General features: G+C 43.0%; 1 protein-coding gene across 2 annotated transcripts in view; it reads left to right on the top strand.

The window, feature by feature from the left end:
• WDR26 (WD repeat domain 26) overlaps positions 1-16,585 on the top strand; it is a 180,081-nt gene extending 163,496 nt beyond the window's left edge. Inside the window, exons 14-15 of one of the 2 annotated variants that reach the window (XM_033938136.1) lie at positions 10,993-11,025; positions 11,505-16,585. In XM_033938136.1, coding sequence (XP_033794027.1) covers positions 10,993-11,025; positions 11,505-11,530 — 59 coding nt within the window. In that variant the 3' untranslated portion in view covers positions 11,531-16,585. The remainder of the gene's footprint in view (positions 1-10,992; positions 11,026-11,504) is intronic. The other variant, XM_033938137.1, reaches the window with a different exon arrangement.
• The last annotated feature ends 299 nt before the right edge of the window (positions 16,586-16,884 follow it).

The following is a 16,884-nucleotide window of genomic DNA, read 5'->3' as shown; positions in this document are numbered from 1 at the left end:
GTATAGGGCTATTCCTCCTCCTTTCTGACCTGGCATGTCTTCGCGATAGAGTTTGTACCCCGGCAGTGCTATGTCCCACTTGTTTTCTTCATTCCACCATGTTTCAGAGACCCCAATGATGTCTAGGTTCTCATTTTTGGCCATGACTTCTAATTCTCCCATTTTGTCCTTAGGCTCCTTGCATTAGTATCTCCTAAACCTTGCAGCTTCCACCCCCTGGCATTATCTGCAGGTGCTGGGGGTTCATGGCAGCCTCCTTGGAGGCGGTCCCCTGGGCCAGTGCGCACATGTGCCTTCTACAGGAGTCCCTCCTCTTTGGTGGTCTCCATAACATCATCCATTTCAGATGCTGCTCCCCTGGACAGAACCAGCATACAGAAGTCTGCTCTGGTGGCTTCAGGGAGAGGCTCTCTGTTGGAGCAAGTTTCTTCAGATCTTAGAGTGGTTAACTCTTATGACTGATCTCAGCCTGTTGGGTTGGGGTGATTATTGCGGGAACTGCTCCATTCAGGGGCAGTGATCTCCTCATCAGTGGTGTTGGGACGATCAATCATTTGGAACTTCAGGCAATTCACCTGGCATTGCTCGCACCAAGCCCACTCTGGAAGGCACAGCAGTGTGTGTGTTCTCAGACAATGCCACAGCAGTGGCTTATATAATTCCTCAAGGGGGCATAAGAAGTGCTCCCTTGGTCCAGAGGCTCACATGATGTTTTGCTGGGCAGAGTTACTTCTGTGTCTCTTGGCGGCACACGTGGTGGAAGTCGACAGACTTCCTAAGTCAACAAGTCCTGAACCTGGGAGCATGGTTCCTCTTGCGGGATTCAGATTGCTCCAGACTGGCCTCATCTGTGATTTAGTCAGTCTTCAGCGGGACAGGTAGCTCAACCTCCCTCTCCCTGGCAACATTTTCAGTCGGGGGTCCAGTGTCAAGAATACCCACAGCACTTTGGTCTTCCCGCATGGCTTTTGAGTACTCAGCATTGATGAGGTGCAGTTCTTCAGAAGAAGTCCTCCCAACACCCAAAGTCCAAGAACCCCTTTTGTTTCTGCCTGGAAGGCTTTCCTACAGAAGCGTGCTAAGGACCAGGTGGTGTCTGAGTGGGCTCCCATTTTGGTGGTACTGGTCTTTCTTCAGGCATGCTTAGATAAGGGTTTAACGGTGGCCTCCCTTAAAGATCCGGTAGCAGGCTTTTTGTGCTTCAAGGAAAACAGTGGTTCTAGTTTGCTTCCTGCTCATCTGGATGTGACCAGGTTTCTGAGCAGGGCGTTTCGTTTGCAACCTCCCTTGCTTCATCCTTTTCCTTTATGGAATCTTGCCATCGTTCTACAGGACCTTGAGGAAGCCCATTCAAGCCACTGAAGGCAGCTACTCTTCTTGATCTGACGCTCAGACTGTCTTTTTTGGTCACCTTTGTCTCAGCATAGCATATTTTGGAGCTTCCGGCTTTGTCGTGCGGAGATCTTTTCTCCATATTTCAGACACCAGAGTTCTCCATACTGTACCTTCCTTCCTACCGATGGTGGTTTCTGCTTACCAAGTCACCCAGGAGGTTCATTTGCCTATGTTTCATTCCACAGTTTCAGAGCGCAAGGATCAGATCTTACACAAGTTGGATGTCTGGAGAGGATTAATGATTTTGAATATCTGATCTCCTCTTTGTCCTGACTGCTCCACTTCAGCTTAGTTGGCCGGCATCTATGACCCCGATCGCCCAATGGATTCATATGGCCATTTCTGTGACTTATGTCACCCATGACAAGCTGCCACCAGTTTACTTTCAGGCCCACTCGACTAGAAGTGTTGCTGCTTTGTGGGCAGAGTCTTGCACATTTTAAACAAATGAAAGTTGCAGGACAGCTTCTTGGTCCTCTCATCCTACCTTTACCCATTTTTTACAGGAGGATGTGGTGGCTCTCTGATGCCACGTTTGGGTCCTCAGTGCTATGGGCAGTCTCTTCTGTCCCTCCCTAGACACTGTTATTGCTTTAGTACTTCACCTAGCATACTGAATCCAGAAGGGACATTACAGAATGGAAGATTTAGGTTTTCACCTTCGATAATCTTCTTTCTGTTATAGTCCCTGGAGGATTCAGTAAGGCCCGCCCTCTCAGTTGTTATGCATCGCCTGCTTTCTTTGGCCTTGGTTATTCTTCTTACAGGTTTCAGAAACTTCCAGTTAATAGATGGGTTCTGTGGGGAGTTTACTCTTCTGTTTGTATGCATATTACCGAAGGCTGCTTCATGTGTGTTCTCATTGCACACAGGTTAGTTCTACATTGTTCTTCAGTGTTTTTCTGTGATGCTTTTGTACCTGTTATTGCTTGTTTTCATTTTTGCAGAGCAGACCAATTTACAAATTGTTTATGTTGCTGGGAGCTTCTCCAGTACTTCCTTCCTTGTCATGGATTTCTTCAGGTATGTTGCTTGGCTTTGGGACTGAACTACAGGGGACTGTAACTTTCTCTCTGAGATGGGAGGGGCATGTGCTCAGAAAAGGTGTTGGATTTCTGCAATTCCTGGATTGTGGGAAGGGATTGAACACCTAGTGTATTGAATCCTCCAGGGACTAATAGAAGATTATCAAAGGTGAAAATCAATCTTCCATTGATTTTTCATATACACACAATATAATCGTACTAATACATAATGGTAACCACAAAATGAAACTACATAAAGCGTACATTTTCCCCTCCTCATCCCTGCATCCCTTCCCCTCCCTCTTTCTTCCAGCCCCATGTGCAACGTCCAGCATCTCTCTCATTGTTCGAGGGTGCATCTCTCCCACCCACCTCTAATGCCACATTCAACATTTCTCCCTCATCCCTCGAACCATGTGCACCATCCTTCGCCCCTGCCCATGAGCCCCATACCCAACATTTCTCCTTGTATCACCTCTCTACAACACATGTCACATCTCTCCCTCCATTGCCTCCACCACCATGTCCAAAATTTCTCCCTCTTGCATCACTTTCCATCTTTCCCAGTGTTCCCTCTCCACCACCACATTTCTCCTTCTCTTCTGTCTTCCCCATGCATCTGTACCTCGCTCCTCTCTCACACCATATCCAACAATTCTCTGCCTCCCTATATCCAAAAATTCAACTTTCCTCCCTCATTCACCCATGCCAAACAATTATCCTTTTCCATTCCCTCCCCCACCTCAGCATCTTTCCCTCCCTAGTTCCCAAGTTTGTGCCCCCTTCCAGCCTTTGTCCCAAGTTCATGTCCCCCTCCCATGGGTGTGTACCTTTCCAAGTAGGCTTACCCCCACATAGCTTACCCTTTCTCTTCCTCCTCCTTGCCGGCTCTAAGGCATCCCAGGCGCACTTCTTCACAAATCTGCGGATAGCAGCTGATCTGAAAGCCTGCCCTCCGACGTCAAAGGGAAGGCTTCCAAATCAACAGCTACCCGCAGATTGTGAATAAGTGCACCTGGGAGGAGGAAGAGAAGGAATAGGCCTGTGCGGACTGCTGGCCAGATGTACACACCCTTGGGAGAGGGCCCCCCTCACGTTCCAGCACCAATCTGACAAGTTGGTAGGACAGTTGAGTACAACAGTTGGTACAATTGGTAGATGCAGGACAATTGGTAGGAAAATCCTTCCAATTTTCATAGTTTATGAATTGTCTTTTTACCAATTGTCTTCCTACCAATTGTCGGGATTCCTTCAAAATTATATTTAACTTAATTATTCTAATCCAAAACACATTTTTAAATAGTTTAATATTTTTTTAAATAATTTGTAATGTTTAACCTCTTACTGAAATTGTCAGTGAATACCACCATTTTGCAGCTTGGTAATGAACAGTAATGAAAGCACAGATTTATAAACTGTTCTTTTAGGATTCAGAAAGTGCAAGTCTAAACATCTGAAAGTTATTGTACAATTTTCTCTCTGGTAAATAAATGAGATTAAACATAAAACCTGGAGCTCAGCTGTACAGTATCAACAGTGTTAAGAAACATAGTTTAAAAATGGCTGTAATTTCCTCAGGGAGCCAATGCAATTCACACAAAGCAGTGGTGTCACTGTCATTTGTTTTGTGATTTGTCATGTTTTTACTATCATTTCAACCCACATTTTTCTTTTGTCAACCTGTTTTAACTTTTTAATATTTTGCTGCTAAGTCTTTAGAGCAGCTGCCTGAAAGTGGAGGAAGTCTGTTCAAATCCAACTTCTCTCTGTGATGCTTCTTGTGATCTTAGGCATGTCACTTCATCCTTTCTTGCTTCAAGTATCAACTTAAAATCTAAGTAAGTGCTGTAGAGCAGGGACTTTCCAACTATACCTGAATATGGAACTCATCCTGAACTTCAATTTTGAAAGGTGGCTAAACCTAAAACTAGAACTACTCATACCTCCTCAGTGTTATCCCCAGAAATTTTTTCCATCTGGGTGGCATGAAAAAGTAGCTGGGTGGGGCAGGGACGGGGAAATTTGGTGGTTAGAATAGGGTCATTAAATTCAGTGGCATACCTAGTATATATATGACAGCCAGTCGCGTTGATCATTTTTTAACTCCCTCCTCTATATAAAAAAGTTATTTTTAGTAATAATCTAGGAGTCGCACAACAAGGGTGCACCTAGGAAAAGGCAGCATCTTAAACACTGCAATGAGCACTAGAACACCAACACATGCATTGTAAAACTAAACAAGCCAGATCCTGCATAGTCAATTGATCTTGTACAGTCAATGCTAACAGAAAATCATGTCCTTTTCATACACAAAGAAGACAAACACCCTCGCCCAATATGGAATAATCACAAACTAAAAATAGAAATATGTACAATTTAAATTCTACTGTCTACTATTTAAGACTTTATACTGAGACAGTCCAAACTACCTAAATAACCGCCTCATCCACAACACCTCAACCAGACATAGGAAAACTCACACCCCATTCTCATACCCCCCAATTAAGGAGTCAAACGGAAAAAACTATATGATGGCCTCCTAGCCACTCAAGCAGCCAAACTAAACAACCAAATCGCCAATCTACTGACAGCATCCCTAGACTACAAAACTTTTAGAAAAGAAATAGACCATATTCTTCAAGAAACCCTGAAAAAAGAAATAACACCGCAAGTTTCAAACACCACCTCTCACTAAAGCCAACTACCCCAAACAAATAGCCATACTCATTTCTTACTCTCTTTGAAAATGACCAAATTTATTATTTATTTTTTTTTGTAAGTTCTTGTTGTAATACTCCCTTGATAATTCTTTTGTAATCCGCCCTGAACTGCAAGGTAATGGCGGAATAGAAATCCCTAATGTAATGTAGACAAAAGTTAAACTGAAACGCCAAGAAACCAGACTCTGCATACAATGCAACACCACAGAAACAGTGACACATGTCCCCTAATACTGTGCAAAATATAAATTTGAAAAAACACTGATATATAACAATCACCACTTTACAAATTAACAAACAGAAATAAAACAAATAACGAGAAATAAGAAAATACAATTTTATTGGACTAATCCATTTTTCAATTAGTTTTCAGAGGCCAAATATTTCTTCAAGCCAGTACAATATACTGCTGTTATGGTATCTTGTCCTGACCTGAGGAAAGGGGTTGTTTAATCCCCCAAAAAGCCTTATTTCCATTTCCTATTTATAAATTTTTATCAATACAGTTACAATACTACTTGATTCTATGTAAAGCAACAAAAAAATTTATTTTTACCTTTTGTCATTTCTGCTTCAATCATCTTCGCTCTATTTCTATACAGCTTTTATCCTCTCTACCTTCCATGCAACATCTGCCCTCTCTCTTTGCACCTTCCACCAGCTTCTGCCCCCTCGCTCTCTACCCTTCCATCCACTGTCCACCCTCTTTCTGCCCCTTCCATCCATTGTCCACCCCCTCTGCCCTTTCCATCCAATATCTGCCCCCTCTCTCTTCCATATGGCATCTTCCCTCTTTATGTCCCTTCAATAAATTGTATATCCTGTGCCCTTTGTACATGATTCATCTCGGCTTCACCCCTCTTCACTTTTCTGTCTTCATCCCCTCCACTATGCTCTGGCATCTCTCTTCTCCTTTCCTTCCTTCCATCCCACTCCGCCCCATGGTCTGGCATCTCTATCTTCTTCCCTTTCCTCCCCCATGCCCTGGCATCTCTCTCCTCTCCTATCTCTCCTTCTTCCTCCTTGCTCTGGCACCTCATCTCCTTCCTTTCCCTCTGGTAAGGCATTTGTCTCCTTAGTTTCCCTTCCCTCCCCCCATGCCCTGACATCTCTCTCCTTCCTTCCTTCCTTCCCTTGGTCTGGCATGTCTCTTCCCCCCCCCTGACATCTCTCCCTCCCCCTCTATGGTCTGATATCTCCTTTCCCTCCCTCCCATGATCTTGGCATCTCTATTTCCTCTCCTCTCCCTTCTCTGGTCTCCCTTCTCCCTCTTTCCATATCTCTCCCCAATTGGGTGCAGCAGCAGCATTTCTCCCACCCACCCCCCTCCCGCAGTGCAGCAGCCACATTTCTCCCCTCCTCCCCGCAATACAGCAGCAGCATTTTTCTTCCCCCCCCCACCACCACAGTGCAGCAGCAGCATTTCTCTCCCCCTGCAGTGCAGTATTCACAATTTGCTACAGGCTAAGGCGGGAGATAGGGAAGCGATGAGGGAAGCTTACAACTTGCTGCTCTTGCTTGCTTCGGGCCTTCCTCGCTGCCAGGTCCTGCCTTCACGGAAACAGAAAGTAGGCAGAGGACCCAGCAGCGAGGAAGGCATGAAGCAAGCAAGAGTAGCAAGTTGTAAGCTTTCCTCCCTGCCCTATTTCCCGCCTTAGCCTGTAGTGAATTAAACCCATGCTCCAGGGCTAAAACGGTAACACTGTGCGTGCCAGTTTCCCTTCTCTTCCTTCCCCCCCTCGGGATGTAACTTCCGGTTTCGGAGGAGAATAAGGGAAGCCGGCACACACAGTATTACCGTTAAACCCTGGAGCATGGGTAAGTCGCTTGCTGGCGCTTAAAAAAAAGTCAGGCTGAGTCGGGAGTTGAACATTGAACTTCCGGCGGCTCTTCAGGCTGCACCGAGTCAGCCCGGGGTTTTTTGTAATGTTTGAGCAGCAGCAGCAGGATCACAACAGAGATAACAGCCAGGCGGTCATCTAAATTAGCTGGGAGGAGTGCCCGGCTAAAAGGCTCTGGGGAAAACACTGCTCCTGCATTTGAATGAGATTTGCCTTGAGCTACTACTGATAAGGCATAGGCTAAATACAGGATCCCTTCCTTTTCCTTCTGCATCTCCTTTTTCCTCCGCTGTTTCTTGACTCTGCAGGATACATACAGCTGAAATAGTTGATAGAGATGTGCATTTGGTTCATTTGAGTGATTTAATGCACACTTAGAAATTGATGCACATTAAGGACGATTCTGTATATGGCACCCCCCCCAAAAAAAAAATCTTTTCCAAAAACTTGTTGAATGCTATTGAATAAACAGTGCTCAAAATTAGATACGGTTTATAGAATAGTACTTACCGTGTTTCCCCGAAAATAAGACCTAGCATGATTTTTTGTGTAGGACTTAATATAAGCCCTACCCCCGAAAATAAGCCCTAGTCGTAGGCAGCCACACTTTACCCCGCTGTGCAGCCGAACCCCGGCTGACCCTCCATCCTTCCCTCCCAACTATTCCCCGCCGACCATGACCATAAATACCTTCCGGCAGAGGAGCGTCAGGCCAGCATCACTCTCGCTGGGGCCTTCTGGGTACTGATAACATCATCAGTAACACAGCACACAAGGCCCCAGCGAGAAGGCCGCGAAGCAGCCTGTGAGTGCTGCTGGGCAGCGGCATGTGCTCAAGGTTCAGCTGCACGAGTGATGGGAGGGAGGAAAGGATGGAAGCTGGGCAGGGGTTCTACTGCACGAGGGATGAGAGGGAGGGAAAGATGGAAGCTGGACAAGGGTTCTGCTGCATGAGGGATGGGAGGGAGGAAAGGATGGAAGCTGGGCAAGGGTTCTGCTGAGTGAGGGATGGGAGGGAGGAAAGGATGGAAGCTGAGCAAGGGTTCTGCTGAATGAGGGTTGGGAGGGAGGAAAGGATGGAAGTTGGGCAAGGGTTCTGCATGAGGGATGGGATGGAGGAAAGGATGGAAGCTAGGCAACAGTTCTGCACGAGGGATGGGAGGGAGGAAAGGATGGAAGCTGAGCAAAGGGTTCTGCTGCACAGATGGATGGGAGAGAGGGAAGGATGGAAGCTGGGCAAGGGATCTGCACGAGGGATGGGAGGGAGGGAAGGATGGAAACTGGGCAAGGGTTCTGCTCCACGAGGGATGGGAGGGAGGGAAGGATGAAAGCTGGGCAAGTGTTCTGCTATACGAAGGGATGGAGGGATAGAAAGATACTGCTGAGGGAAGGCACAAGGGAATGGGTGAGAGGGGAGGAAAGATGTTGCACATGTGGGGAAAAGGAAAGGAAGAATTGGGGTGAAGAAGAGGAAGGGAGAGATGATCATGTACATGAAAAAATAAACCCTTCCAAAAATAAGACCTAGTGCCTTTTTTAGGCAGTGCCTTTTTTTGGCCCCAAACGAATATAAGACACTTTTTTTTTTTGGGGGGGGGGGAACATGTTAGGAAACGTGCCTAAGCGCGACCGTGTACACCAGTGGAAATATACTGCAAATCCCTGTGCCTAAATTATACACCACCCTTATTCTATAACTTTGTGCGTAACTTGGAGGAATGCCTCTGATCTGCTCATGACACTTCTATTTCCATGCCCCCTTTTTGGATTCACACACAAACTTTAGGGGCAGATCCCACACCTAAATTTACATTTGTACATATTAAATCCAACTAGTGTCAATATTTGTTTAAGATCCCAAGTATTGACTTGTTAATTAAATTGCATACACATAAATTGGACGTATACCCAAATTTACATCTTAGTGCTTTTATAGAATTCAGGATAAGTGTTAAAACACTACACATGCAGTCCCCATTTTACGAACCTCCAACTTATGTTGGACTCGAACTTACAAACAGGAGGGGTCCTGGTCCATCTTCAGTGTCCCAACATGCTCCTCTCCTGAGTTCCAACGCGACCCCCTCTCTCCCTCTCCATTCTGTGCCCCAAGTACATGCCTCCCTCCAGCGGGTGTTTAACTTCTTCTGTTTGGCTCCTCCTCTTTCCAGCCACAGTCGTTTCTCTGCACAAAACCATAGGCGGCACCTCCTACGCGTGTCCCATGGCTGAGCCGGAAGCCTTCCCTCTGATGTCAGAGGAAACTCCTCCCACATCAGAGGAAAGGCTTCTGGCTCAGCCGCAAGACGTAATTAGGAGCCGCCTCCCGTGGCTTTGTGCAGAGAAACGACTGTGGCTGGAAAGAGGAGGGAGCCGGCCAGAAAAAGGTAAACACCCGCTGGAGGGAGGAATGTACAGTGTTCCCCCGGTCATTCGCGGTCGGCGGGTCGCAGTCCCAGTCATTCCCAGTATTTTCCGACTGCGACCGCCAACCAGAAGAGGACAGCTGGAGAGAGCAGCCAGAGCACTGGCGAGTGAAGGAATCACTCGCTGTATGCTCCGACCGCCTCTTCCTGCACTAAAGTTGGGCTTTGACACACAGCTCCTGATTGGTAAGGCCCGACTTTAGTGCAGGAAGAGGTGATCGTAGCATACAGTGAGTGATTTCCTTCACTCGCCGGCACTCCGGCTGCCCCCTCCTGCCTCTCCCACTGCCCTCTCCAGTCTCCCCCACGAAAAACCATATTTGCGGTTTTTCAAGATTCACGGGGGTTCCTGGAACGGGGAGTACTGTACTTGGGGCACAGAATGGAGGAAGGGATAGGGGCACATTGGAACTCAGGAGGGAGGAAGCACAAACTTCAGACAAAGGATGGAGGGAATGGGGGCATGAGCCATAGGATGGAAGAATGGAGGGACTGAGGGAAAGAGATTCTGAGGTGGGGTAGGGAATAGAAAGGGAGAATTGGGTGTTTTGAGGGAAAGAGATGTGCACATGGGGAGATGAAGAAAGAGGAGAATTGTTGGGCATAGGGAAGTAGAGAGAATTATTGGACATGGTGGTGGGAGAGAAGTGAGGTAGCGATGCATGGAGAAGAGAGAGATGAGAGGGAGTAATGTTGGATGTGGTGGTGGAGAAGGAACGGGGATGGATGGAAAGGAATGTAAGAGGGGCCTCAAGGAGAGATGGTGGAGAAGGTGGGAAGAATACTAGGATCTGAGACGCATACAAATTCAACTTAACTGTTTAAACTTAACCCGAGAACTGCTTGTAGTGTGGGTAAAAAAAAATTGCTATTTAAAATATGCATATGTAACTGGGGAAAAGAACACCTGAAAATCAGGAAAACATTTGGGGGAGTAGGAGTGGGGACAAAAACTGCATTTTTACTGTGCATATGCTTAATACCTGAAGGAATGTAAATGTGCTTATTGAATTTAAATCCTCTTTCCATTTCTACAAGTAGACTGAAACAAGTTTGGACTCATCCAGTGTAGTGCTCCCAGCCACCCTCTGTTACATAGAGGAAAAATGTCTACAGTGGGGATCATGGGTGATCATCCATGAAGGGGGCACTGTTTATATATAGTACATAAAGGAAAGCACTGCAAAAATTGGGTTAGTTTTTAAAGTATAAATGTTGTATTAAATAATGCTGCACATTTTAGGGAATATTCAAATGTGTTTTTACATTTTCTCTTCCATGAAGAGAAGATAATTTCTCCTGGTTTTCAGGATAATTTTGTCTTCAGCCTGGATGCCAGTACATTCACAATTTTAAAATGTGGTTTTACTTGACTGGAGGATGATAAATTTGCCAAAACCCTTGTACTGGATGCTTCATATTGTGACAGCCTGTGTACAGAGCTCAGCTGCTCACACATGAATCTGGTATGCTTTGTCTACAGGTTTGGTGTTGGGTGTATTGAGTGATATCTGGATACTATATAACAGCACTAGTGTACATAATTGTAATCTTCTTGAAACATCATTTCTGTAATTGTTTACAGATACCTCCTGGTGTCTTTCGGTGACAAATAATGGTGAAAAAATAATAATTTTCAGGTTGCTTGTGTGTTCTGCCTGTCTGCTGTTTGCTTATTTTTCAGTAATTTAAAACAGTGAAGTTTTGCTTTTCCTATTTAAAATTTGAATGTGAAACTTGGAATGTGTGCATGCTGCAGCTATCACTAGATAATGGCAGCATTGTCTTTTGGAAGCTGTTACAAATAAATTAATCATTTTGAGAGCTGTAGTTCATTTTCTCCTTGCATTAACTGCTTACAAATGCAGCTATGAGGTATGGCCAAAGCGGATCTGCCCTGACATACACACAAGCCAGCTTAGTTTCATTTTTTTATAACCAGCTTTGTCACTAGTTGCTTTAAGATGAGTGCAGTCTTCTGTTGCTGGTACGTTGTTTAACATAATGGTTATTAAAGTGTGTTCATTGCATAGCCAGTGAATTCACTGTTCTGCGTGTGTTTAACCCTCTCTAAACATTTCTTCTCTTCACTCACAGAGGAATGCAGTAGCATGGATAGTTGATGCCACACCTGGAGCAGACGGCTTCTGTTTAACTTAAAATTAGTCGTATTTTTAAATGGCTTGGGATTTGGTGCAAACAGACATGATTGATAGCTGGACAGACATGCTCGTCATGAAAAAAAACGAAAATTAAAAAAAAAAAAAAACCCACAGAAAAAAAGAAACAACAAAAAGAACCATTTCTGAAGCCCATTCAGGGCCAAACATTTAACACCTTGCTTCATAGTAACCAGCTGAGATGAAGCACGTCGTTAGAACTTTGTTGGACACCGTGTTGAATTATCTCCCATTGGTTGTGAAGAACTGTGCTACATTCAGGCTATCCATTGAACTCAGTATATATATATATTTTTCCCTACTGCCTTTTTGGTTGGCAGGCTACGTACCATTCTTGTTGCTCTTCTGTGTAATGGAGTTTAAATGCTTGTTTGGAGAAAAAAATTATTTAAGAGTTAGAAGGCTTAATAGAGTGCTTTAGTCTGAAGAGTACACATCAGATAGGAAAGTTCTTGTTTCTCTCCATCTCTCTCTGCCTTATTCAGTGGGAGATCTTTGCAGCTTGGTTCATGGATTCTAGCCTGGCCCTTTTTTTTTTTTTTTTTTAATTTGTGCAGTTTATGCAAATCTGGGTCATAAGCCAGTGAACTGTATCCAAAACAAGGAGAAAAAGCACTTTCATTGTAATATCACATCTGACAAAAAAGATTTTTGTATTTTTCAGGAAAGCTGGTTACACTCTCTCATAAAGAGTTAACGGCACAATTTTTTTAAATTAAGTATTTAAGGGATTAAAGTGACTTCATGTTTCAAAAAAAATCCTGTGACATTCAGGCACACCACAAGAAACCCTTCATGTATTGTGTGAATGCAGGTCAATTTAGAGTTCTATAATTTTCATTTCCTCAAAAGTATAATAACCCCTCTTGTAAAAAAACTAAAACAACAAAATCGTGATATATACAAAACCTTCAGATCCACCAGAAATGCAGGAAATTAGTGTTTTGTTTCAGCAATTTCCAAGGTGCAGGGTTTGTAGGAGAATCTCAGAAAGTTTTAAAGTAGTTCTAGAAAACATTCAGAATAATGGGACTGCTAGCATCAAGAATGTGCTGAGGGGAGATATATTTTACTTTTGAATTTTAAAAATCCCTTCACACAGTGGTCTCCTACAACTTAGCAGGCACAGAGCATCTGGTTGGTCTCAGCTAGGACTGTGGCCACTTGTTAACTGACACTAAAAAGCAATGCAGAGCCAAGGTAGCTCATTCATACAAAGAAGCCTTTGTAGTTATCTTTAGTTATGAGATTGGACCACTGCAGAGTTTTAGATTCTACCCATGTGTCCAAAGCTAGTTCTGAACACTGAAGGCTTGATCTTCTAGACTTTTCTTGAGCCACATCTCATACATGCTTGATTGAAAGGTAGGTATGAGGACTAAGTTTTGCCAGCATGTGACCTGCTCAATACAGACTATTGAATACATACATATGTTCTGAGGGTGGGATTTTTTTTTTTTTTTTTAATGTTTCTATACTGGACCTTTTTTCAGGTTGGTGCTGTGGATAGCCTATAGCCTAATTTTACAACTACTGCCTCTTATCTCCTTTGTAAAAGAACATGTACCATTTTTCAGTGCTTTTTTTCTTAGAAGAATTGACCTTCAAATAAATTCTAGGTTTACAAGAAATGGGAGATTGACATATCGTGGTCAGTAGATTATATTACAAAGGTGCATATATGCACAGTCAGAAACATTAGATGCTCTTTTTAACTGTGCTTTTGAGATATATATTGCCTGACTAGATTCATCAGAGCCACACATTTTGGAGACCAAATTCAAACAAAGCTATATATTTCATACTTTCTCTTAAATTTGCTAAGAATGCTCGTACCAAGATTTGAATAAAGGTTCATATTAGCAACTGCACAAATTTTGTATTGTAGCTGTTCCTCACATTTAAAATATTTTTCATTTTAAGTGATATAATTTGTACCATAAACCATTTGTGTCCTTGTTTTACATGTTTGCCCACAGTGAAGCCAGTGGATTTGACTTGGGGCTATATACAGCACTACCACCAAGGTTAATTCTTATTAAAGACACCATTCTAACATTTCACTTGCTATATTTGGTCACCTTCACTCTCCTCCTAAACTTGGGAAAAGCATACTCCAAAAATAGACCAAGAATATGTCTTATGTGAAATTGACAAATAACCTGTCTTTGAAACCCTGCATATGGATTATTACAACTATGCAATAATAGGGAAGAGGGTCTGCAGCTACTGGGTCAGCATGTAAGAAGAAACTTGTATGAGAACCTTTGCCATTCTTCCCATTTATTATATATTGCCCAGGCAGGGGTGGCCTGCAACAGAGCTCTGGGAATGCACATATGTGCCTATTTGGCACCAAGACTGCTGGGTGACCCACGCAACCAGTTCTAAAGTATTTAGAAAACTGAAGAGCAGCCTGAAAACATTTTTCCTCACCAAGTTCAATGCCAGCCAACAATCGGAAACACTGATGATGCTCACCTGCACAAGGTCAACTCTGTGTGTTTTCCATTCCTCCAGTGACATCCCCAAAACCCTGGAGCAAGAGTGCCAAGAGGCCTCCAAACCAGTCATCTAAGGTGTTTATACTTACAAGACTGTTTTACAGGACTGCTGTGAGGTTAACAGCTATAAATGAGCCCTGCAATCACTTACATAAGTCTACAATTTTAGAAAAATATTTTAAAAAATATATTTTTAATGTGATATTGATGTAATAGTTTGAAGCTAGTTTCTGATATTACTGGCATGTAACAGCTGTGTGACTTTCCTGCAGTACCACACATGGTACCATATTCCTGCACTGTCATGGCTGCCTCACCATAAATGGTGAGGCCAAGTTCAGCTCCAGCAGTGCTACTGGAATTCACAACCATCATACTGAAAAATAGCAAAAGGAGCAGATTGGTTTTTCAAACAATTGCCTAAATCAAAGCCTTTTAAGCTATGGTTACAGGATCCATTTATAGCAATATTTCTTAACCAAATAATGTTTCTCATTCTCTCTGCTTTGTGGTGGAGTGGAAAGTTCTCAGTAACTGTATCTGTATTTGGTCATTATGTGGTGATGCAGGTCTTGGTGAAATAAGATGAGCCATCTGGATGCCTCTGCCCTGTTCAGGTAAGTAGTATGAAAGGGTCATGTAAACCAGCAAGACATGCAACATTTTCAAGATTGAGGTTCAAGGCAATGTCTTCATCTCATATTTAACTGGATTGGCATTAAGGGGCACATATATTCATATTTACCAGTTGGCCACTGGTGTCTGGTTATACATACTTGTAATATGTTGGCATTTAAGGGGCCCATGATGAATTTTTAACACTGGACAGTTTGCAGGCTTGTGAAGCAAGACTGTTTTGCCTGCCAGTAAGTTACCTTGTCCTCTCTCAAGTAGGTATTGTGATCTACTGATGAGGTGAATGCCCAGGTGGTTTATCTGGCTTTCCACCAGTGATTAGTATGAAGGTCTTTCCTTCCTGTCCAGTTGAAATATTTTTTCAAGCAGCAGTGCCTTCTACTGACATGTCCCAAAATATGTTCCAGATGTTTGGAAAACATTCTTTATGAACCCTCTCCCCATTCTCCTCCCCCCCCCAAAAAAAAAAAAAAAAAAATTACACACTTTGAGAACATTTTCTTTCCCTAGTCAGTGCTACTGAAATTTGGATCTATCATACTAATGTCTTGTAGAAGCCTTCCTCTCAGCACTCTCTGGTTCTCAGGAACTTGAGTTCTATAGTATAGACAGAAGCACAGCTATAAATAAGAGATTGAGGACCCAATTATTTTTTATTTTCTTTTCCTTAAAATTGAGTGGAAAAATTGTTTAATTACTTACCAGACACATAAAAAAAATGTGGCTTTCCCTCAAAGCTGATCAGGTTTGTGTGAGAAAATGTGGTGCAATGCATCCTGCCCTCAGCTTGATCTAGGTATAGAACATATGTTCTTTGTTAACAGAGGGGGGGGGATAACTACATTTACTATAGATGAATGACCCTTGTGCATTAACTGAATCAACACAGTAAATGATAGCAGATAAATACATGAATTGTCCATCCGGTCCAACAAGATGGTCAGAGCCAGGTCTGTCACTGCAGGTGCTTAAACTTTCTCTTCAGTGCTAAAACTGTTTTGAATCTGGCTGAGGAAGGTGTTATCACCACAGATATTTCCAGCACACTAGAGTTTGAATAGTTTACATCAGTCGTTCCCAACCTTGTCTTGGAAGACTACCAGCCAGTTGGGGTTTTCAGGACAGCCCTAACGAATATGCTTGGGGCAGGTTTGCATGCCCGTCACCTCCATACATATTCGTTAGGGCTATCCCAAAAAACCCCAGCTGGCTGGTAGTCTTCCAGAACAGGGTTGGGAACCACTGGTCTACAACAAAAGTTTGGCATGCAGACAAATAAATGCCCTGGCAATGTGCCAATTATAATTTTAAGGCCACGGGAGCTCTTGAAAGTTGCCTTTACTAGCCAAAATCCAAACCTAGTACCCATTTATGCTAATCAGGCATGTGGATTTGATATAATTAGCTGAATCTCTTCTATCTGTATGCAATATGTTTGTAATCATGGAGCCAACTGTTCTGGGCATCTGTCCTGTATTACTGAATACTTAAGCCATTTAGTGTATGTGAAGTGCCCACTGTGACTGACTTAATTATATTTTTATAATCTTAAAATAGAAAGTGCCCCAGTCTTACCACTCCCCATCCTCCTAAGTCCTTTTTACACCATTTTTTTCTGTTGGGATAAATATTTGATTTTGTCACTTTTTTGGGCTGCTTGAAAAACTAACCGATCCCTCAAAGCATCTGTGTCTAACGAACCAAGCTGTAGAGATCAAGAAGAGAAGGTCACTGCAGATCTCAAGATTTCTAAATTGTCAAGATTTTGTAAGGAGTTGTGGTGGAACTAGTTAACACTTAGAGCTTTTGGTATGTAATGACTATTTGCTATGGACTGATATTAAATGTTTCAAAAGAATTGCGTTCTTAACATTTCTGGGGTATTTTTTGTTACTCTTTCAGAATATATTAAGTAGTTAAAATTTCCTTTGCAATGGTATTGCATTAAAACATAAGATAACTTTGGGTCTCTGATATTTATTTTCACTTTGTTTTGCTAATTATTTACAGAACACCCTTTGTTAACTTTTTTATTTTATAACTAGTATTTTAAACATACCTTTTAAAGCCTGTTTATTTGGAATTGCATTAATCTTTTGTTTTACAAGGGTTTTTAAAAAAAATATATTACACTTTTTTCCATGTTGGTGCACAGCA

The sequence above is a fragment of the Geotrypetes seraphini genome, chromosome 3, assembly GCF_902459505.1.
Source record: "Geotrypetes seraphini chromosome 3, aGeoSer1.1, whole genome shotgun sequence".
Taxonomy (NCBI): Eukaryota; Metazoa; Chordata; class Amphibia; order Gymnophiona; family Dermophiidae; genus Geotrypetes; species Geotrypetes seraphini.
Note: the sequence above shows the minus strand (reverse complement) of the source record. Positions and strands in the feature narration are given on the sequence as shown.